This window comes from Ranitomeya variabilis, chromosome 1, assembly GCF_051348905.1.
Source record: "Ranitomeya variabilis isolate aRanVar5 chromosome 1, aRanVar5.hap1, whole genome shotgun sequence".
In the NCBI taxonomy this organism is placed as follows: domain Eukaryota; kingdom Metazoa; phylum Chordata; class Amphibia; order Anura; family Dendrobatidae; genus Ranitomeya; species Ranitomeya variabilis.
In genome coordinates this window covers 991,469,206-991,494,151 of record NC_135232.1, presented here as the reverse complement: position 1 = coordinate 991,494,151, position 24,946 = coordinate 991,469,206, and the positions used below count along the sequence as shown (strand labels likewise).

Genomic DNA, 24,946 nt, shown 5'->3' with positions numbered 1-24,946 from the left:
GGTAGTGAGGAGGCATTAAATAAATACAGAAAATTAAATAAATTCTGTAAAAAGCAAATCAAGGCAGCAAAGATTGAGACAGAGAGACTCATTGCCAGAGAGAGTAAAAATAATCCCAAAATATTCTTTAACTATATAAATAGTAAGAAACTAAAAAATGACAGTGTTGGCCCCCTTAAAAATAGTCTGGGTGAAATGGTGGATGAGGATGAGGAAAAAGCCAATATGCTAAATGACTTTTTTTCATCAGTATTTACAAAAGAAAATCCCATGGCAGACAAAATGACTAGTGATAAAAATTCCCCATTAAATGTCACCTGCTTAACCCAGCAGGAAGTACAGCGGCGTCTAAAAATAACTAAAATTGATAAATCTCCGGGCCCGGATGGGATACACCCCCGAGTACTGCAGGAACTAAGTACAGTCATTGATAGACCATTATTTTTAATCTTTAAAGACTCCATAATAACAGGGTCTGTACCACAGGACTGGCGTATAGCAAATGTGGTGCCAATATTCAAAAAAGGGGCAAAAACTGAACTCGGTAATTATAGGCCAGTAAGCTTAACCTCTACTGTGGGTAAAATCCTGGAGGGCATTCTAAGGGATGCTATGCTGGAGTATCTGAAGAGGAATAACCTCATGACCCAGTATCAGCACGGGTTTACTAGGGACCGTTCATGTCAGACTAATTTGATCAGCTTCTATGAAGAGGTAAGTTCCGGACTGGACCAAGGGAACCCAGTGGACGTAGTATATATGGACTTTTCCAAAGCTTTTGATACGGTGCCACACAAAAGGTTGTTACATAAAATGAGAGTAATGGGGATAGGGGAAAATATGTGTAAGTGGGTTGAGAGCTGGCTCAGGGATCGGAAACAAAGGGTGGTTATTAATGGAGCACACTCGGACTGGGTCACGGTTAGCAGTGGGGTACCACAGGGGTCAGTATTGGGCCCTCTTCTTTTTAACATATTTATTAATGACCTTGTAGGGGGCATTCAGAGTAGAATTTCAATATTTGCAGATGACACTAAACTCTGCAGGGTAATCAATACAGGGGAGGACAATTTTATATTACAGGATGATTTATGTAAACTAGAAGCTTGGGCTGATAAATGGCAAATGAGCTTTAATGGGGATAAATGTAAGGTCATGCACTTGGGTAGAAGTAATAAGATGTATAACTATGTGCTTAATTCTAAAACTCTGGGCAAAACCGTCAATGAAAAAGACCTGGGTGTATGGGTGGATGACAAACTCATATTCAGTGGCCAGTGTCAGGCAGCTGCTACAAAGGCAAATGTTGGAATAAGTTTAAATGCAACAACTCCATTCCTGTTGTAGTCTGCATTGAATGTCTATGAGTGTTCATTTGTCAGCTATGCTGTGATTGTTAAAGTTTGCCTTAAAAAAAAAAAAAAGGGTCAGAGGACACTCACTGATTGCATCAGTCTGCTGCTGTTTCCTTCACAGAGAGACATGTGTTACATGGACTAGATTATATTGGTAGTTACTGTCAAAGCTTTCTTATTTTGTTCCAGTTCAAGCTGCATATATTAAACACAGTTTGCCTTACGTTGGATTCTGCTGCTTATATGAAGTAACACGCGCTGCTGTGGTAATACTCCGGCTAACAGGTTATGGGCCCAGCCACCGGAAAGTAAATGGTAAAAAGCCCAGTCACCGGAATAAGCAGCGAGCCAAGCGCAGACAGCACAGAGGAACCCCCGGAATACAAGGACACCGGAACGCAAAGGTACCGCAGTGTACAGAGCACCGGACAGCGCAGCTTAAAGGGCCAGTAACAAACAAAAAAAAAAGAGGTACAAGAGACAAGAATGTCTACAGAAAGGAATGCAGTGAAGTACACAGTGCCAAGTCTCACAAATCACAATTACAGCTCCTGGAAATTCAAGGTAAAGATGTTACTTATAAGAGAGGGTACATGGAAATGTATTGAACAGCCTGTGCCTGACCCAGTACCGGGTGATTGGCTAGAGACTGATCAGAAAGCACAAAGCACTATTTCCCTCAGCATAGATGATAACCAGATTGTACATGTATGCAAATGTGATACTGCAAAGAAAATGTGGGAAGAATTACAGAAAGTGCATGAAAGGTCAAATCTCAGCAATAAGCTATATCTTATGAGAAAGCTGTATCAGTCTAAATTAAGTGATGGCCAGCATATGCAGGACTATATCAGAAACACCCTAGAGATTGTGGAGCGCCTAAGGGGTATTGGTGAAGAAATTAAAGATTTTCATGTTGCTGCATTACTATTAAGTGGTCTTCCAGAAAGTTATGACACGCTTGTGACTGCATTAGATGCCAGACCAGATGATGAACTCACACTAGAATATGTGAAAGGGAAACTTGCAGATGAATACAAGAGAAAGTCAGAGACTATTAGCAATAATATATGCAAAGCAGAAACAGCATTAAAGACACAGTACTTTTCTAAAGCTCAGAGTCATTTAAAGGAAACTCGTGAATGTTTTGTCTGTAAAAAACCTGGTCACCTTAAAGCAGACTGCAGAGTGTGGAAAGCAAGAATGAATCAGTTTAAAAAGCAGGACAGTCATCAAAAGGTTAAAACAGCTGTAAAGAAGGAAGATGCATGTATTGCGACTGCATTTGGGGTCAGCACAAGCCCATATGCAAACCATGTTTGGTGTATTGACTCTGGAGCGACTGCTCACATGACACGTGATAAGGATTTCTTCATTAATCTAGATGAAAGCAAGTCTGAAAAGGTAATTTTAGCTAATGGTCACTATATGACATCAGAAGGAATAGGAGATGGTTATTTCCATTGTCAAGTTCAATCCTCAGCACAAGTCAGAAAAATCCCAGTTAAAGACGTGTTGTATGTTCCCAAACTTGAAAGTAACCTTTTATCTGTAAAGAAGCTTGCACAACAAGGAAATATAGTTACATTTAAGGATGACAGATGCATCATTTCAAAGAAGGGTCATACCCTTGCCGAAGGAAAAATCAAAGATGAACTTTATCAGCTGAAATGCAATGAAACTGTTTACAGTGCTAGACAAGATTTTCATAAGGACTGTATTCATGTGTGGCACAGACGCCTAGGCCACAGAGATCCAGAAGCAGTAAAGAAACTAGCTCAACTTGCAAATGGTATTGCAATCAACCAGTGTAATCAAACAATGAAGTGCACAAGTTGCCTAAAAGGGAAAATGTCCAGAAAATCGTTTCCTAAAGTAAGCACTACTAAATCTGCACAGATACTGGATTTGATACATACAGATGTGTGTGGTCCAATGAGTGTTCTTACTCCCAGCAAGAAGAGATATTTTCTCACATTCATTGATGATTATTCCAGATATACTGTTACTTACCTACTTCAAAGTAAAGATGAAGTTCCACAGAAACTTGAAGAATATCTTGCTGCAGTTCTTAACAAATTTGGAAGAATACCAAAGGTACTGCGAGCAGATAATGGAACTGAATATACAAGTGGTAAAGTGCAAACCATCCTGAAAAAGAATGGAATCGTGTTCCAGACAACCGTTCCATACAACCCAGAGCAGAATGGCACAGCAGAGAGAAAGAACCGAACTCTTTGTGAAAGTGGAAGAAGTATGCTATTTGATGGAAACCTACCTACAACATATTGGGGAGAAGCCATCATGACTGCTACCTATCTTCAAAATCGACTGCCAACTAAAGCTACAAGTAAAACTCCGTATGAGCTATGGAACTGTGAGAAGCCCAACCTGAAGCATCTCAGGATATTCGGAAGCAAAACTTTTGTGCATGTTCCCAAAGAAAAACGTTCTAAGTGGGAATCTCATGCAAAGGAAGGAGTTCTTGTGGGGTACAGTGAAACTCAGAAAGGATACAGAATCCTGCATCCACAGACCAACACAGTAACAATCAGCAGAGATGTAGTGATTGATGAAAACTCAGTATCGCTCAAATTTCATGAGGTTACGCAAATCATTCAACCTAAGGAACAAGAATTTCAGTCAGTGATTCCAGACATTGAAGAGAATCTCAAAGAAAATACTGAAGTCTGGATATGCTCTGAAAGTACTGAAAAAGAAACAGAAGAACCAAGCCAACTTCAGGAGATCAGAAGATCAGAAAGATCAAATAAAGGAATTCCAGCTAAACGCCTTTCTTATATGGTCAGATCAATTCCAGAAGAAGAGCCACAGTCATGGCAGGAAATGCAAAAACTGCCTATTCATAAGAAGCAAAAATGGATAAAAGCTGCTGATGAAGAAATGGAATCCCTTCATAAGCTCAAAACATGGGAGCTCACAGAGCTACCTCAAGGCAAGAAAGCAATTGGATGTAAGTGGGTCTTTAAGAACAAATATGACTCCGAAGGTAATATTCACCGTTTTAAAGCAAGATTGGTCGCAAAAGGATATTCACAAAAATATGGTGAAGATTATGATGCTACTTTTGCTCCAGTTGCCAAGCAAACTACATTCAGAACTTTATTATCCATAGCTGCTGTTCAGCAGATGAAAGTAAGACATTTTGACATCAAAACAGCCTTTCTACATGGAGACATTGAAGAAGAGCTGTACATGACTCAACCAGAAGGCTATGTTAAAAGGGGTAAAGAGAACCTTGTTTGCAGAATGCAAAAATCTCTCTATGGCCTTAAGCAATCAGCAAGAGCATGGAACACTAAGATGAACAAAGTGTTAATCGACGAAGGATTTAAAAGGTCTCAAGCGGATCCATGTTTGTATACAAAAAGTGTATCACAAGATTGGATGTATGTTATTCTATATGTGGATGATGTAATAATAGCGCATCAAGAAGAGAGAGAAATTTCAAAACTAGGTCAAATTCTGAACAAGCATTTCGAGACCAAGGACCTTGGAGATGTGACATACTATTTGGGAATCCAAATCCAGAGAGAGGAAGATGGAAGTTTTCTTCTTAATCAAAATTCTAAAATCTCCACAGTTCTAAACCAGTTTGGAATGTCAGAAGCCAAAGGCATATCAACTCCAATGGATCCATCTTACCTAAAATTGGAAGGAGAAGAAGATCTGCTACCCACAAATGACAGTTACAGACAAGCAGTGGGGGCACTTCTATACATAGCAACCACAACCCGTCCAGATATCTCAGCCACAGTGGGAATTCTCTGCCGACGTGTAAGCAAGCCACGCCAAAGAGATTGGAATGCAATTAAGAGACTTCTTCAGTATCTTAAGGCAACCCAAGAGTTAAGTCTAAAGATTTCTGCATCAGGAGATCTAATTCTCAGAGGATATGTAGATGCAGATTGGGCTGGAGACTCAAGTGATCGAAGATCAACAAGTGGTTACTTGTTCAAGTTAGGACACACTTCAATCTCATGGTCGAGTAGAAAACAAGTGTCAGTTGCATTGTCTTCTACAGAAGCAGAATATACATCAGCTGCTCATGCAAGTCAAGAGTTAATTTGGTTGAAGCAACTTTTGGAAGAATTCGGCAAACCACTAGCTGAACCAACTGTTATCTATGAGGACAACCAAGGATGTATCAAGCTCGCCAGCAGTGAAAGGATAAGTGCAAGAACAAAGCACATTGATGTTAAACATCATCACTTGCGTGACTTAGTAGAGCGTGAAGTTCTAAAGTTTGTTTACTGTGAATCTGACAAGATGTTAGCAGATGTTTTGACAAAGCCATTGTCAAGAGCCAAGTTTGAAGAATTCAGAACTGCAATGGGATTAACAGGATAAGCAGTTGTTGAGTGGGGGTGTTGGAATAAGTTTAAATGCAACAACTCCATTCCTGTTGTAGTCTGCATTGAATGTCTATGAGTGTTCATTTGTCAGCTATGCTGTGATTGTTAAAGTTTGCCTTAAAAAAAAAAAAAAGGGTCAGAGGACACTCACTGATTGCATCAGTCTGCTGCTGTTTCCTTCACAGAGAGACATGTGTTACATGGACTAGATTATATTGGTAGTTACTGTCAAAGCTTTCTTATTTTGTTCCAGTTCAAGCTGCATATATTAAACACAGTTTGCCTTACGTTGGATTCTGCTGCTTATATGAAGTAACACGCGCTGCTGTGGTAATACTCCGGCTAACAGCAAATAAAATAATGGGATGTATTAAAAGAGGCATAGATGCTCATGAGGAGAACATAATTTTACCTCTATACAAGTCACTAGTTCGACCACACTTAGAATACTGTGCACAGTTCTGGTCTCCGGTGTATAAGAAAGACATAGCTGAACTGGAGCGGGTGCAGAGAAGAGCGACCAAGGTTATTAGAGGACTGGGGGGTCTGCAATACCAAGATAGGTTATTACACTTGGGGCTATTTAGTTTGGAAAAACGAAGACTAAGGGGTGATCTTATTTTAATGTATAAATATATGAGGGGACAGTACAAAGACCTTTCTGGTGATCTTTTTAATCATAGACCTGAGACAGGGACAAGGGGGCATCCTCTACGTCTGGAGGAAAGAAGGTTTAAGCATAATAACAGACGCGGATTCTTTACTGTAAGAGCAGTGAGACTATGGAACTCTCTGCCGTATGATGTTGTAATGAGTGATTCATTAATTAAATTTAAGAGGGGACTGGATACCTTTCTGGAAAAGTATAATGTTACAGGGTATATACACTAGATTCCTTGATAAGGCGTTGATCCAGGGAACTAGTCTGATTGCCGTATGTGGAGTCGGGAAGGAATTTTTTTCCCCATGGTGGAGTTACTCTTTGCCACATGGGGTTTTTTTGCCTTCCCCTGGATCAACATGTTAGGGCATGTTAGGTTAGGCTATGGGTTGAACTAGATGGACTTACAGTCTTCCTTCAACCTTAATAACTATGTATGTAACTATGTAACTATGTAAGGTACCGTCACACTTAGCGACGCTGCAGCGATATAGACAACGAGCCGATCGCTGCAGCATCGCTGTTTAGGTCGCTGTAGAGACGTCAAACACAGCAGCTCCACAACGATGCAGGAGCGATCCTGTGACGTAGCGGTGACTCACTTATCGTTCTCACAGGTCGTTAGCTCCATGTAAAACATTGCTGGCATCGTTGCTTTTGCTGTCAAACACGACGATACACGCCGACCTGACGACCAAATAAAGTTCTGGACTTCTAGCTCCGACCAGCGATATCACAGTGGGATCCAGATCACTGCTGCGTGTCAAACACAACGAGATCGCTATCCAGGACGCTGCAACGTCACGGATCGTTGTCGTTCTCGTTGTAAAGTTGCTGAGTGTGAAGGTACCTTAGGAGTCTAATCTAATCAGCCATCCCCTTCTTATCTTAGCTGAAGGAGTGAGGGGTCTGATGAGACCCTTCATATCATCTGATCTACTGAAAATAAGAGTCAGATCCAGAAGAACCATATGCATATGATCGCTCTGTACCACAACCTTGTCAGTGTCACTTCCCAGGAGTACAGGGGTAAACAAGTCACACGATCCAACGGTGTAAGATTTCTTAATTTATCCTTTTGTTTATGTCATATTTTTGTTATTTCACCTTTTATAACCTTTTTCATGAACTGTACTTCTTTTTGTATATTAATAAGCTTGTTCTTCGTTCCTCCAACTTACCCATGATTTTGAGAAGACAAAATAGCTAAGGCTACGTTCACATTTGCGGTCAGCGCCGCAGCGTCGGGCGCCGCAGCGTCGCCGCATGCGTCATGCGCCCCTATACTTAACATGGGGGCGCATGGACATGCGTTGTGCTGCGTTTTGCGCCGCATGGCCGCAAGCGTTGGACGCAAGAAACGCTTCAAGTTGCATTTTTTTTGCGTCCAACTTGCGGGCAAAAACGACGCATGCGGCGCAAAACGCAGCGTTTTAGCGTGCGTTTTGCCGCGTTTTTGTTTGCGTTGTGCGCTGCGGCGCCGACGCTGCGGCGCACAACGCAAATGTGAACGTAGCCTTAGTTGTGTTATGTTGCAGTCAGAGTGCAAGTAGTCAACCATTCAGCTTGGCAAAGTTGGGTGCAGGGGTCTCGCTGGCCTGGTAAAACCACATGCGGTGGCAGTGTAAATTGTAGCGTGGTTGTGGGGACCGTCTGTGGGATGAACTTAGCACAATGTTGGCCTATTGTGATAGGTGAGTGGGAAGTGGAGTCCCCCTGCACAGTCGCATAGGAAGAACGCATAAGTTGTTGAAAAACTAGTGACCCTCTCTGATGATTTGCCCCTTATCAAATAATTTATTACTAATAGTGATGAGAACAAGTGCTCGTTACTCATATTTGACTAGGGGGCTTGGGCAGCACGGTGGCGCAGTGGTTAGCACAGCAGCCTTGCAGCGCTGGAGTCCTGGGTTCAAACCCCACCAAGGACAATATCTGCAAAGAGTTTGTATGTTCTCTCCCACATTCCAAAGACATAGCGATAGGGAATTTAGATTGTGAGCCCCAACGGGGACAGTGATGATAATGTGTGCAACCTGTAAAGCGCTGCGGAATATGTTAGCGCTATATAAAAATTAAGATTATTATTATGCACTGAGTATTGCGGTTCCTCGAGTGCCGTGTTCGAGTCCCCACGGCTACACGTTCTGTGCATGTTAGACACCCACAAACAGCTAACAGCCGCGAGACATGCGGCATCGGGGACTCGAACATGTCATCTGAGCACCTGTGATACTCGGTGCATATCCGAACACCTTAGGCAATCTCGAGTAACGAACACTTGTATTTATCACTAATTACTAAGTAATAAAAATCACAATCTTACTCTAACGCATTTTGGAAAACATACTTTTGTTTGTTAAAATCTTAACTGCTAAGGCATTGCTGAGTGATGGATGTCACAAGGTAACATAGGGGACTATTTGTGCTTTAGTAGCTCAAGCACCTATCATTGGATTTTAATTGTAAAATCGAGAAGCTACAAACTGTTAAATAATTTAAAATAAAAGTAAAGAACACATTGACTTGTGAATGAGGAGTATTCAACACTTAATGCAGTTATACAGCTTCATTCACCAGCTTAGTATATTAATAGTGAAACAGCATATTTTGTATGAAGCTCAATATTCGCAGGTGGACTCAAAATTCTTTCTTGTGATACTTTAGTTTGACATTTTGAAGCACAAGTAGAATATTAATTAATCCCTAAAAGGGCATAAGCCCCACTAGAGACACAGCTCCTCAATAACAGGCTAATAAAACTTACCGTATTTTCCGGCGTATAAGACGACTGGGCGTATAAGACGACCCCCCAACTTTACCAGTTAAAATATAAAATCTTCTTAAAAGTCGGGGGTCTTCTTATACACCCTATGTCGTCTTATAGGGCCGGTGAATATGTGCCTTTTGGGGGGGGGGGGAGTGATCCTGATGACGAGGGGGCGTCTCACAGGAAAGTGAGTATCCCCCATTACCTTATCGTAGCGGTGCAGCGTGGGGGTCTCAGTGCTGGGAGCGGCGGCGGCTGCTGTGCTCTGGTGCGGCGGCTGCTGTGCTCTGGTGCGGCGGCTGCTGTGTTCTGGTGCGGCGGCTCCTCTTCTGTGTGGGGCCTCTGTGCTGTGAGGTGGCGGTGGCGGCGGCATATCTTTATCCAGTTGGGGCTCCTCCGGCATCTCCTTAGCCCTGGAGGCCCCGCCGCAACTCCATCGGTGCAATGCAGCGGCCATTTTCCCGGAGGCAGCTCAATAGGTGCGATGCGGTGGCCTCCGGGAAAATGGCCGCTGCTCAGATTCAGATCTCGTCCCGAAATCTCGGGACACGAGATCTGAATCTGAGCAGCGGCCATTTTCCCGGAGGCCACCGCATCGCACCGATGGAGTTGCGGCGGGGCCTCCAGGGCTAAGGAGATGCCGGAGGAGCCCCAACTGGATAAAGATACGCCGCTGCCGCCGCCACCTCACAGCACAGAGGCCCCACACAGAAGAGGAGCCGCCGCACCAGAACACAGCAGCTGCCGCCGCTCCCAGCACTGACACCCCCACGCTGCACCGCTAGGATAAGGTAATGGGGATTACTCACTTTCCTGTGAGACGCCCCCTCGTCATCAGGATCACTCCCCCTCCCCACCCACCATATACACCGGCGTACAAGTCGATTCCCGGCGTATAAGACGACCCCCGACTTTTAAGAAGATTTTCGGGGGTTAAAAAGTCGTCTTATACGCCGGAAAATACGGTAACTTTTAATAATTATTATTGAGGAGTATATTATAATTGAATATTTTCTGGGTCAAAATTTAAGTATAATACAGGTCCTTCTCAAAAAATTAGCATATAGTGTTAAATTTCATTATTTACCATAATGTAATGATTACAATTAAACTTTCATATATTATAGATTCATTATCCACCAACTGAAATTTGTCAGGTCTTTTATTGTTTTAATACTGATGATTTTGGCCTACAACTCCTGATAACCCAAAAAACCTGTCTCAATAAATTAGCATATTTCACCCGTCCAATCAAATAAAAGTGTTTTTTAATAACAAACAAAAAAACCATCAAATAATAATGTTCAGTTATGCACTCAGTACTTGGTCGGGAATCCTTTGGCAGAAATGACTGCTTCAATGCGGCGTGGCATGGAGGCAATCAGCCTGTGACACTGCTGAGATGTTATGGAGGCCCAGGATGCTTCAATAGCGGCCTTAAGCTCATCCAGAGTGTTGGGTCTTGCGTCTCTCAACTTTCTCTTCACAATATCCCACAGATTCTCTATGGGGTTCAGGTCAGGAGAGTTGGCAGGCCAATTGAGCACAGTAATACCATGGTCAGTAAACCATTTACCAGTGGTTTTGGCACTGTGAGCAGGTGCCAGGTCGTGCTGAAAAATGAAATCTTCATCTCCATAAAGCATTTCAGCCGATGGAAGCATGAAGTGCTCCAAAATCTCCTGATAGCTAGCTGCATTGACCCTGCCCTTGATGAAACACAGTGGACCAACACCAGCAGCTGACATGGCACCCCACACCATCACTGACTGTGGGTACTTGACACTGGACTTCAGGCATTTTGGCATTTCCTTCTCCCCAGTCTTCCTCCAGACTCTGGCACCTTGATTTCCGAATGACATGCAAAATTTGCTTTCATCAGAAAAAAGTACTTGGGACCACTTAGCAACAGTCCAGGGCTTCAAAAGTGGCTTTACCTGGGGAATGTGGCACCTGTAGCCCATTTCCTGCACACGCCTGTGCACGGTGGCTCTGGATGTTTCCACACCAGACTCAGTCCACTGCTTCCTCAGGTTCCCCAAGGTCTGGAATCGGTCCTTCTCCACAATCTTCCTCAGGGTCCGGTCACCTCTTCTCGTTGTACAGCGTTTTCTGCCACATTGTTTCCTTCCAACAGACTTACCATTGAGGTGCCTTGATACAGCACTCTGGGAACAGCCTATTTGTTGAGAAATTTCTTTCTGGGTCTTACCCTCTTGCTTGAGGGTGTCAATGATGGCCTTCTTGACCTCTGTCAGGTCGCTAGTCTTACCCATGATGGGGGTTTTGAGTAATGAACCAGGCAGGGAGTTTTTAAAAGCCTCAGGTATCTTTTGCATGTGTTTAGAGTTAATTAGTTGATTCAGAAGATTAGGGTAATAGGTCGTTTAGAGGACCTTTTCTTGATATGCTAATTTATTGAGACAGGTTTTTTGGGTTATCAGGAGTTGTAGGCCAAAATCATCAGTATTAAAACAATAAAAGACCTGACAAATTTCAGTTGGTGGATAATGAATCTATAATATATGAAAGTTTAATTGTAATCATTACATTATGGTAAATAATGAAATTTAACACTATATGCTAATTTTTTGAGAAGGACCTGTATAAGATGTGTCTCCTGTTGAAGTGACAATATTTCTTCTACCGTCTCAGATAATCTGCTAATTACGGAGACACCAATCATCATTTTCTATGATTATTCACTACTGTATTTTATAAATTATAATAATATTAAAAAGGGAGTATTATTTATTGTTTAATATATGCATCCTTTCAAATCACTCATCTCTCCAGATTTGACATCACGTATACCTCAGATGGAATATAACAAGGCTCACTAACGTCATGTTGCATTGATAGTTATTAGCAGTAACAGCACATAAGTGTATCCACTCATTTTGTGTTTTTTTGTGGTGTGTTTTGGGTGGTGGCTTTGGTAGGGATACCTTTTAGGGTCTTTAGGGTCAGTCTACGTTGAGCGGGGGCGCCATGTCGTATCCCAGGGTGCCAACCTCCGCTGCAAGGAAGGGATTCCAGTAGGGTGAGGCACGTCTATCTTCCCTAGCCCTTTCCTTACTAGCAATTATATTTATTTGATTATCTGTATTCAACGACTATCTGATCCTATCTTTGGGTTCCCTGCCATTGGTTTTTCGCTATTGTGGTTTCTAGTCCAATATTTTAATATTATTAAAGAGTATTTTTTAGGTCTTTTTTGTAACTTCTTGTTTTTTTCTCAAAATGTAAAAAGAATAACCCTCATTAGTTACCCTAGATTAGTTATTATAATCTATAAATATGCTAATACACATTATGTGCCTCATGGGAGACAACACTTCGGAATATTGTCAATATACATCAATATATTGTATGTATCAATATACAGTATGTACATAATGGCTACAGTGGCACATATATGGTGTATGATCCGGAATACGCTCCATGTATGCCTCCGACATATACTGTACGAATATCAAAATGTAAGCAGAGCCTTAAAGTGACCTGTCACTAGATTTCACAAACTTCTCACATTAATACTAGATCTTTTAGACTTGAAGAGGGTAGGCTACTTAAATTTGGAATGGCTGTATAACCCTTTTAGAAAGTGTTTACTTAATCTCCACTCACCATGCCTGCCTGACAGCTCCTCAGTGTCCCTCCTCCCTGCTGCTGAGATCTCACAGTGTTTAGTACAAGCTGCAGCTGTCAGTCAGGAAGGGTGAAGGGTGGGGTGAAGACTGATACACTTAATCTTCATGAGATATTTTATTCTAGAGCTGAACTCATGAAATGCTCATCTTAATATCAGGATAATACCGCCATTCTGACATGGATTTTCAGAGTAAATACACCAGTGTGATCATACATAAGGAATATATATGTATATATATTAATGTATGTGATGATAAATCCACTTATTACATCATAACTGGCTGCACTCTTGGAGTTTCACATTTGTTTTTCGTTTCAAGGATCTGTGCTGTATATCGAGTAATTTGATTACATAATCATTATAGCATTTGACAAAACACAGACTAAAACTGTAACTCACGGCACAAAATTATAGGTACCTTAGTGTTTTGGTCAACTGTCTTCTTCAGATTTTGCAGCAAGTGGTTGTTGTCTCCACCTTCTCGCTCATTAATGTAGACAATACGGTCCAGATCAGGAAAATTTCTGTTCAGGTCTATACCTTGTGCATTGCTGCGACCAACAAACCAGTCCTTTATATCTCCAGGCTTATACAAGAGAAAAAAATAGCACTAGGTGAAATTTCATAGAACTCTCACATTTGATTAAAAGGAAATGTTAGCTTTGCATCTGATCTTATGAGCTAGTTGAAGCTGTCGTCCACTAGGGGGTGCAAGAAGCCCTCAAGTCACAAACACCTCAGCAGATAATCCTCTCCTACATGGATAAGTTGCACAAAGTCAGAATTTTGTTTTATTAGCAAGATTAAAAAATTAAAGCAGCATATAAACACATTAAAATAAGTTTTATAATAATAAGTAAAAAATCATAATTAATTTTTTCCTTGTCAAGTGCTAACAATCATAACTAAGGGTTGTGTATGCTATGAATAAGTCCCAATTAGGGCTGAGCGATCCCGAACGGTAAAGTTCGGGTTTCGCACGGGAAACCAAGTGTCCGATGCCGAACCCTGAACACGGACTTCAAAACAAAAGTCCGTGTTACTGTTTGGGTCCGCCTGCCATGTCTGTGATTGGCCAACGCATAACGTGAACCGGCTTATATATAATGATGCGCCGCCATTCTTCAAAGCCTGGTGCCCTAACAGTCTGTTGTAGAGTGCCATAACAGCCTGGTGCAGCGTGGCTTAACAGCCTTGCGTAGAGTGCCATAACAGCCTTGTATAGAGTGCCCTAACAGCCTTTTGCAGAGTGCCCTAACAGTATTGTGTAGAGTGCCCTAACAGCCTTGTGTGGCGTGCTCTAACAGCCTTGTGTAAAGTGCCCTAATAGCCTTGTGTAGCGTGTTCTAACAGCCTTGTGTAGCGTGCCCTAACAGCCTTTTGTCGAGTGCCCTAACAGCCTTGTGTAGCGTGCTCTAACAGACTTGTGTAGCGAGCTCTAACAGCCTTGTGTAGAGTGCCCTAACAGGCTTGTGTAGCATGCTCTAACAGCCTTCTGTAGAGTGCCATAACAGCCTGGTGCATCGCGCCGTAACAGCCTTCTGTAGAGTGCCCTAACAGCCTTTTGTAGAGTGCCCTAACAGCCTTGTGTAGCGTGCTCTAACAGCCTTGTGTAGCATGCTATAACAGCCTAGTACAGCATGCTCTAACAGCCTTGTGTAGAGTGCTCTAAAAGCCTTGTGTGGCGTGCTCTAACAGCCTTGTATAGAGTGCCCTAACAGCCTTGTGTAGAGTGCTCTAACTGCCTTGTGTAGAGTGCCCTAACAACCTGGTGCAGAGTGCCCTAACAGCCTTGTGTAGCGTACTCTAACAGCCTGGTACAGCGTGCTCTAACACCCGTGTGAAGAGTGTCCTAACAGCCTTGTGTAGAGTGCTCTAACTGCCTTGTGTAGCGTGTTCTAACACCCTTGTGAAGAGTGCCCTAACAGCCTTGTGTAGAGTGCTCTAACAGCCTTGTGTATCGTGCTCTAACAGCCTTGTGTAGAGTGCCCTAGCAGCCTGGTGCAGAGTGCCCTAACAGCCTGGTACAGCGTGCTCTAACACCCTTGTGTAGAGTGCCCTAATAGCCTTGTACAGCATGCCATAACAGCCTTGTGTAAAGTGCCCTAATAGTATGGTGCATAGTGCCCTAACAGACTGGTGTAGTGCCATGACAGCATGGTGTGGTGTGCCCTAACAGCCTGGTGCAGCATGCCCTAACAGCCTGGTGCAGCATGCCCTAACAGAATGGTTTGTTTTGCCATTTTCCAAGCCCTATAAAAAGAGGCACCTCAGCACAAATCTTACTCCAGTCCTAGACTGGAGTAAGATTTGTGGTGTAAGATACGCCACATGAATTAGATGGGCGGGCACTGTTGCGAGCCGTCCAGCTCCAACTCTGTGTTCCAATTTGGCGGAGTTGCCTAAAACTAGCGCGAAAAAGCCAAAAGTTGCAAAATCATTGCGCAACTTCATATTGCACGAAAACTTTGTGACTTTTTAAAGTGTTTAGGCCAGATTTCTGGGGTAAACATTTTGATAAATCGGGACTAAAGAATTGTATTTCAGATGAAAGTGCAGCTATAAAAAAAAACTACTTTTTTTTCATGACTTTTACCTTTATGGATTAAATAAATTTATATTTTGATAGACTGGAATTTTATGAATATGACACAAAGCATATTTATTTGTAAAATGTATTTTTGGATGGGGAAGAGCAGGGGATGATTCAAACTTATGGGGATTTTTATTTTTAATATCTTTAAAAACCCTTTGTTTTTACTTTTTACTTTACTTTGCAATCCCCTTAGGGAACTTGTACTATATATGACATGTTGAGGTTGGCTCCATGTCAGCGGGGGCAGACCATGGGTATGTGTATACTGTACATTCAGAGATGTTCAGCTATCATCCCATGGTATTTACATCGTATACTATGTCAGCTCTTTTGATCTGTACTTACATCATGTCTCGAGTGATATTTCAGGACACTTCTCAGCTGTTCAAACATACAGTTACCTTTGAAGTCTGGACGTTGATCCAATTGTTTGTGTAATGCATTTCCTCCTGATTTCCGTGCCTCCATCCACTGGGTGACTCACTTTTTAATTTGTCCTGTATGTCATTTTAAAGACTTAATAAACAATCTTTTTCTTTCTACATTTTGGCTGTGTGCATTTTGCCTTGTTGTAGGATCTACAATACTTCAGTATTGCTATGAAATATTTATCAATATTTCATATATACTGATTTTGTAAGAAACCATATTTATGTCTACTTTTGTTTGGCACTTTATCATTATTTCTTACATATTACATTTGGTATATTTTCATTTGATGCAATAATTATTGACCCACTTCCCCTATCTAATACTTCAGTATTGCTGTACATAGTGCATATAATGATTCACAGCCTATGGAGTCACCAAGATCACATTGCTGTAGGGGGTGGAATGGAACGGACACCCAACATGAACACGAAATACCCCCGTCACAGATTGCCAGCAGCATGTAAGTTAGAGACAGGTGTCGGCTGTATAATACAGTCAGTACCCACCTTGTATGGGACTCTTGACCATGCTCCATACACGCAGACACTTCCTACGTCAAGTAGCAGAAAGGCAATAAAGGGACTTCCAGTGTTCTGTACCTACCAACCTCCTGATATACTATTTGTTTTAAATGAAACCTGACAGCTGATACATAATACATGGCGCCAGATCCATGGGCAGCATGTATCAGGGACTGGTTGTATGAACTCATCCATGTACAGTGGCTTGCGAAAGTATTCACCCTCCTTGGCTTTTTACCTATTTTGTTTCATTATAAACTTTGTTTAAATATTTTTGTAATCTGATTTGTGCGTGATGCATCAGCTCTAAATAGTCTAAGTTGGTGAAGTGAGAAAAATATACCTTTTCTGAAAGGCCACAGAGGCTGCAACACCATTAAGCAAGAGGCACCAAACACCACCATGAAGTCCAAAGAGATCTCCAAACAAATTAGGGACAAAGTTGTTGAGAAGTATAAGTCAGGGTTGGGGTATAAAAAAAATCCCAATCTCTGATGATCTCCAGAGCACCTAAGGTCCTGTAATGTCTGCACATAAAGTAAGCGACATAGCGAATCAGAAAAACTATATTTCATTTCTAATAAACTTATTTGCTAATATTAGTAGTATTAACACACCTACTACATATTGGGAAAGGACCTTGGAGATGGAAATACCCCTTTAAGTTACATTTGCATGTACATGGAGAGACCTGTCATTGGTAGCAGGTGGGGAAAAACCACCAGGGACCAACTAGTCTCTCTCAAAACATGGTCCTCGGAGGCTTTTAATGTATGTTTTTCTCCGAAACACCCAAGTATTTCGGAATCAAACATACCTGTCCGAGTTCATACAGCCACAGTCTGATACATGTTGGCTATGGATCTGGCACCATGTTTCAGCTGTCAGGTTCCCTTTAATTCCTCACCCAACATTTCTGTTTGCGGTCTGTGAGGACACTTGTTTCTATTTGGAGGCAGTAGACTGTCCATATCAAGTCTTGCTGAAAAGTGAATAATGCCAGGGAAAATTCTCTGCAACCAGAGGTCTTTGGCAGTGGTTTGCTTTGCCCATCTCCCCTCTCAGAGTAAATGAAGACTCAGGATATGTGCGCACATTGAGTATTTGCTTGCAGAAATTTCTGCAACGTTTCTGCATCTCTTGGCAAGAGAAACCCTGTGGCAAAAACACGTGTTTTTGGTGCGTTTTTCTACAGCAATCAATGCTTTTTTGATCTAAATAAAGATGTTTATAAAAAATGTTTTGTGATGTATTTTCTTGGTTCATCACCACCTTTTTCATGCTGATGCAGTGGCATCAGGGTAATGGGATTAGGGACTGGTGTCAGCAGCTGTAATCGACACCTAGCCCAAGGCTTAGTAATGAAAAAGTGTCAGCCCGACACCCTCATTACTAAGCCAATAAGTAAACACAAACACACACACACAAACACACACACACATTGTCACCAGCCTATGTAGGAGCGTTAACAGAACGAACCTACATAGGCTGTAACCAGACAGCAACTGTTAATTTTAAAGGAAAAAAAAATTGACTTGGCTCCCGCATAATTTTAATAACCAGCAGAAGGAAAGCTGATAGCTGAGGGCTGATGTTAATATTCTGGGAAGGAACCAATAGCCATAAAGGTTCCCAGGCTATTAATATCAGCTCACAGCTGTTTACTTAGACTTTACTGGCTAGTTAACAGGGGGACCACAGAAAAAATGATATAAAATCTAACCAGCAAAGGCTAGGCAGACAGCTGCGGGATGATATTCATAGCCTAGGAAGGGGCCATGGATATTGGTCCATCACAGACTAAAAACATCAGCTCTCAACCGCGCCAGAAAAGGTGCATCTATAAGATGTGCCAAACCTAGCGCTTAGCCTCGTTCTTCCCACTTTAGCGGTGGCAAGTGGGGATCATGTTTGTGGGGTTGATGTCACCTTTGTATTGTCAGGTGACATCAAGCAACCAGGTTAGTAATGGAGAAGCGTCTATAAGACACCTATCAATTAGTAACCATATAGTGATATTGTATAAAAACACAGACACCCAAAATAAAGTCCTTTATTTGAAATAATGACACAGACTCCTTTAATGAATGTTAATTAAACCAAAACCGAAGCCAACATCTCCTGCAACAAAAATAAAATTAAAAACCACAATATTCCTCACCTAACCGATGTGACTGCCCTCAAAGACAGCCAGCGATACACTAAGAGGAGGTAATCGCTCTCGCAGTGTATCACTGAGCTGCCGTGAGAAAGTTCTCATGCAGCAGTGCCATAAGTGAGAGCACTGGAGCTGATCAGCTGATGAACTCCGGTGACTTCTCTCACGGCAGCTCAGTGAAACACTGCAGGAGTCAGTATATCGCCGGCGGTAGTGTTCACATCTCCTGATGTGACTGTTCTACACGTGAGATTGCCGTGGTAAAACGTGGACTACGGCGGACGGGGAGTATATGTTGGTTTATTATTTTACATTATTTCTAGGAGACGAGGGCATCGGGGATTTGGTGTTAGGCGAGTATAATATTTTTTTATTTTTTATTTGAACATATATGTAATTATTTTACTTTTTTTTCAACTTTGTGTACAGGCGCCGGCTGATGAGACTATGTCTCCCATTAGCGGTACCTGCTGTTATTGTTATCAGTGACAGCAAACATAGCCCAATGGAAGCAGTAGTCTCATCAGCCCATGCCTGCTGACCTGCAGTAAGCTTTTTACTGCAGGTTACCGCTGCAGGTCGCAGTCACAGCTGCGGGGTCACGCTGACATCCGACAGCATGACCCCGCAACACTCTGACCGACAGTCTTACCGGTGTTAGCGTTATCGCGGGTCACAGTCACAGCTGCTGGGTCATACTGACATCTGACAGCATGATCCCGCAGCGCTCTAACGAATGATCTTACCGGCGGTAACGTTACCACCGAGAAGAACCACCGCACCGGTGGTGGAAACGCCATAGGAAGCCGGTAAAACACAAACAAAAACTCAGCAAATCTTCAAACATTTTTATACCTGTGTTTTTGTTGCGGATTTGACTGACTCAATTAAAGTCAATGGGTGAAAAACGCTGCAGAAATGCACAAAGAATTGACATGCTGCAGAGAAAAATGCACTGCAGATACTCAAGGATTATTACTGATCATGTGCACTATACTTCAAGATTGTCATTGAATTAGCTTGCATAAGGATTCCATAGAGTTTTTGGCCCATTTCCGCAACGCGAAAACGCATCAAAAACGCACTGTGTGCACACAGCCTTAGCTGAACCCAGTGTGAATGCTTATGGGTGTTATGGGATTTATAGTGTTTAGTCAACAGTTATATAGGGTGCTTGGACGCCTTAGGTCTACATGACGCAAACACTTCCAATTGTAGCTATTGATAACATGAGCCTCTTCAGAGCTGCAACTATTCAGCTTCTAAATGGTTGCTATTTCCTTCTGCTTCCCCTATTGGGCTTTAGGCTGTTTGCTCTCAACATATGACATCTGTGTATATGACAGGTATCCTTTAACAGGCAAGTTAAGCAGATCACACAAACTATATAATCATGTGTTCACATTTTTTCAGTTATCATGCAGATTGGGGAACACACGGAGGACAAAGGTGACACATACATCATAGGCCATCATTGTGACTGTGGACATCCAGGATTCCATCATCTAAGGTGGTACTACAGTATGGGAGACAGCTACACGGATACATAACACCAATGGATAAACATGAAAGGAGCCACCACTCTCCACAGAGCACACCAACACACTTATTTTGATAATCAGTGGTGATCCATGGGTTGGTTTAACATCAATCACACCACACATTAATGGACTAGACGTGTAATACACCAAATAACACCCTTTTGATAGAAACAATATTAACATCCTTTTTTGGTTTTTTTGTACCCTTTTACTTACTTGCTGAGCAGCTTTTTCAAACCCGTCTGGGTTCATGGAAGGCATGATGTGTAAACGGGTATTGTGGATCACGTTGATGATTGTCTCGTTGCCTTTCTGGTACTCATTGCACAGATACTGGGCCAAATAAATGAGAAGTTCTCTACCCACAGCTTCATTCCCATGCATGTTTCCAACATACTTAAATTCAGGTTCACCTATAAGACATTAGATCCCCAGTTTTAACAAATCATCTCCATGTAACAGCACATCCCATCTTACAATACTTCCTATTCACCGCACAGCATTATATGACATTTGGTTTGCTGATTGCTATTTGGAAATATTTTACACTAGACTTGTCATATTTCAATAGTAACAAATTCAGTGTTTCATGTTGTAAGGGTATACAGTATGTATATTGTGCCGGGAACCCGCCTGAAAAAGCGCTAAAAAATGCCAAAAAGAATGAACACAATGCACAGCAACCTAAAACTGACTTACTGTACCTATGATCGTTTTTTTGTCACTTCTAAACGCTTCAGGCTTTGAACGGCCCATCCTTCAGGAGACTTCCACTTGGATGCCATCACTATGTTATATATCCAATTAAAAGAAAAAGAAAACTCCAGCCGAAAGGCCGCGCAAAAGTCATTGTGAAAGACGACAGAGGAGACACATTAGAGAAAACACCAATGTTTTCTTGAAGAGTGTTTAACTTCAAAAAAGGGTGCGGGTGCACTGGCTTCTAAAAGTCAAAGTGTGCACATACCCTTATGGTAATGTCTGTGATTGTCCTATAATCCCACAGACCCTACAACCTTTATTAATACACTGCATGCTTCAGAAAAGCATTGCATTTGTAGACCTCCATTAAATGCATGTGGGGTAGAATTCATTTTGAAATTATCTGGATATGGTATACATTCGGGTATGTAAGATACCTTTGGTTTTTCGAATACCAAGAATAAAGCAACAGTTTTTGTAGTTCAAGGAGTCACTGACATGTGAATGTTCATTCAGCTGGCTGCTATCTCTCCCAGCTGTCCACTGTCCTATATACATGCATGCACATTTCAGAAGAGTATGCATCTTATTTCAATAGGAAGCAGAGAATAAATATCAGAATGTCGGGCAAACCTGCCAACTTCAGTGAGACTACCATAATGTTTATAGGGGTCTCAACTTTCATCCAAAGGTCAAATGTCATGGAAAGAAAAAATTGGGTCTGTTGAACTTCAACCTTCTTAGGTAACATAACCCACCGAACAGTAGCTTACGACCCTTCCCTCCACCTAGAACACATGCACACTTGGCTCAGCTGAGCATACATGTGTATGAGGGCAGAGGAATAGCTGTTAGCTTAACGAGCTACCTATGGTGTATGGACAGCTCTAGTTTATCTGCAACAGAACAAAATGGTTGAGAGTGCAGAGACCAGACATATTCTTTTTTTCCCAATACAGTTGAATAAATCGGATTTGTCTGAGTGAAATCTAATATGTATTGTCAGCTGACAATTACATTCTCAACTGGCATTCTGCACATTAGAGGAATATACATTTTTTTCTTTGACACATGACCATTGTTAACTTATTGACAATTCCCATCAAATAGTATGGTTGGGAGATAAAATGGTTGTCTCACATTCCTTAGTTTTTTTTCCCTAAAAACTCATAACTGTTAGAACACATAAAGAGAGAGCCCCTGCCAAAATAAAGCTACAGTTTGTTAGGTCAACATGTACTTTCAGCCCTTATCTCTGTCATGAAAGAGCAAAATGATCGGTCAAGATTGTCAGACTGCCAAACTGGATTGTGATGGACAATTCATCAAACAGGTTCATGGAGGGCCTGGATGCCTCTCTCGATAAATATAACATGACAGGTTATGGGATCTAGATGATGGGACTTTCGTCTACACAACATACGGTAAAAGGAAAGAAGATTTCTGAGAACCTCAGTAGATGAGTTTTTGATACTCAACAGGCTGGAAAAGGTTACAAACCATAACTAAAGAGTTTGGACGTTGCCAATTCACAGTCAGAGACAGTAAATTAAATACCATTATTACTATCCCCAGGAGTGGTCGACCAATCGAGTGGTCGATCGCTCCAAAAGCAAGGCATATAATAGCCTGTGAAGTCTCAAAGAAACCAGAGATAACTTTCAAACAACTAAAGGCCTCTCTGACATTGACTGCTGTGTATGGTTGAGTAGAATTATTCTCTTACTATGGGGCAAATAACTTTTGCTTAGGTTTTTTTTTACCTTCCTCTGGATTAACACTTAAAAAATTAGGAAGAACTGGATGGATTTGTGTCTTCATTTAGACTAAAAACTTTGTGACTGTGCAGAGGTAGGACACAATTGCAAATGTAGGACAAATGGTCAACCAAGTAGATGTCCACCTACAGCATTAATGTGGGTGCAGGGGTACAATTAGTAGATACAAAAATAATTTGCTGACATTTAAGAAGTGCAGTTATTTCAGAAATCTCCACTACGGGCCCCAACAGAACGTATTCTCCCCCTGGTGAAATATTTACTGTGAAACTCAATTTGGTGGGTGGCCTCAGGTTTGGTCTGTTCTGTGCTTATGTGGGATTATTGGCCCATCTGCAGCCAATATAGGAATCAGAGTGTAACACTGCTGGAGAAGTAGGAAAGTAATGGAAGACAGCTGTATTACAGATGAGGTAAAATAAAGCTTGGTGAAACATTGGGTACATGTTCCCAGCTGTAGGATATAGCTCGCAGTGCTTTTATTGTTTTAATGGAACATTTAATTAGCCAGAATTACAGCATCTTCCCAATGGCTTAGCTGTATAGTATGATGTGCTATCCAGTGATAAAGTAACTTCATTAAAAGTTTATGAAGGAATAATGTATATTTGCAAATAAACATATACATAAAACCTTTGTTTAAAAGCAGGATAAGAATAGATTTTTATAAATGAGCTACGGTAAATTGTATTTATTCATTTCACTTACATATAGTGCCAACATATTCTGCAGCACTTTAAAGATATTATCATCGCTGTCTCCATTTTCTTTACATTGTTAAAAGGGACCTGTCACTTGGTTTCTGCTATGTAATCTGAGAACAGGAGGGGCAGAGGCCTTGATTCCAAGAATGTATCACTTAATGGGCTGCTTTCTGTAGTTTTGATAAAATCAGTTTTATCTGCTGCGTATCTGCCAGTTCTCTGAATGCTGAGCTCTGTATAACTCTGCCCACACCACTGATTGCCCACTTTCTTTGTACACTGTGCATAGGCAGAAAACTGCCACTCAATTGTGGTGTCAGTGTTATACAGATGTCATGAATATGGAGGAATACATGGCAGCAGATTTATTGGTTCTTTAGGGATAATCTCCTTCTGATAAAACAGTGATTTTATCAATTCTATAGCAGGTAGTCAAGCAATTGATACATGGCTGGAATTAGAGTCTCCATCTCTACATGATGCTGCTCTCAGATTAGCTGGTAAAAACCTGGTGTCAGATACCCTTTAAATTCCCAGACAACCACAATAAATATACAGAAAGTTGCCTTTGGTATAATATATAAAATACCCATTACTCACTAAATACAAGATGATGCTGTAGCGATGACATAACATTCATGTGATTACTACAGCCAATCGCTCGCATTGATGCTACATATACAGCACATCTGTGCTGGTCAGCCATCGTCTGCAGAGCTTACACATATTACAAGGACATAAGCATAATAAGTTCATTATATTATTATGTTTATTAAAGAGTTTGTGTTCCTTTGCTAACATCGACTGTCCATTGTTATAATATGTTTTCATGTATTGTAGCTGTAATTTCCCATCATGCATCTCTCTCTCTGTGTAACTCCGCCTATCTTGCTGCTTCACATCCTATTCTTTCTGGTCAGTGCCATCTTGGCAGAAATGGCATCTGAGCTGGAGAGAGGATCCTCCTGTTATCTCTATTCTACATTCTCTATTTTCTACTCCTCATCCATGTCCTTTCATCTTTCCTAGACATCTTAACCCCATCATTTGTCAAGGTACAGTCGATAAACTACCTAAAAGTTTGTCCATTGCAATTTCCTTTCTGGATCATCTACATGCAGCTGGTCAAGCTAGAAAGGAGAGGATAGTGAGTAACCCATCTACCATTGCTTGTATAGAGATCAATAGCCACATCCGTCAGACACATCTCACCTACACATATCGAGTGCAGAATAGTAACAGGAAACCTAAGTCTACAGCGTCAGTGTGCACATGCATAGTGTGTAAGCAAACCTAGAGCCATCCGCCATCTTAGAGAAAGCATGTTAAAAAAAGCTCTGTAGACACCTCGGTGAGGCAAACGCATCAAGTTTGACACTGACTGCAGAACATGGCTTGCGTCCCATAGGTGTAACCAAACTGACACCAAAAATCAGAACTTTGCGACCACAGATTAGTTTTGTGACAACCTAGATGTTTTATGGGACAGAGTTGAACACTAGAAGCACTTCCATGCTCTTAAGGCCCCGTCACACATAGCGAGATCGCTGCTGAGTCACAAGTTTTGTGACGCAACAGCGACCTCAGTAGCGATCTCGCTATGTGTGACACGTACCAGCGATCAGGCCCCTGCTGCAAGATCGCTGGTCGTGTCGGAATGGCCTGGGCCGTTTTTTGATCGTTGAGGTCCCGCTGAC

At 41.7% G+C, this 24,946-nt stretch overlaps 1 protein-coding gene across 1 annotated transcript in view; it reads right to left on the bottom strand.

Moving 5' to 3' along the window:
• The window catches only part of CPE (carboxypeptidase E), a 97,802-nt gene that overhangs the window by 30,199 nt on the left and 42,657 nt on the right, over positions 1-24,946 (bottom strand). The window contains exons 2-3 of the mRNA XM_077279465.1: positions 20,282-20,478; positions 13,236-13,403 (exon numbers count right to left, since the gene is read on the bottom strand). Of these exons, the coding sequence (XP_077135580.1) occupies positions 13,236-13,403; positions 20,282-20,478 (365 nt within the window). The remainder of the gene's footprint in view (positions 1-13,235; positions 13,404-20,281; positions 20,479-24,946) is intronic.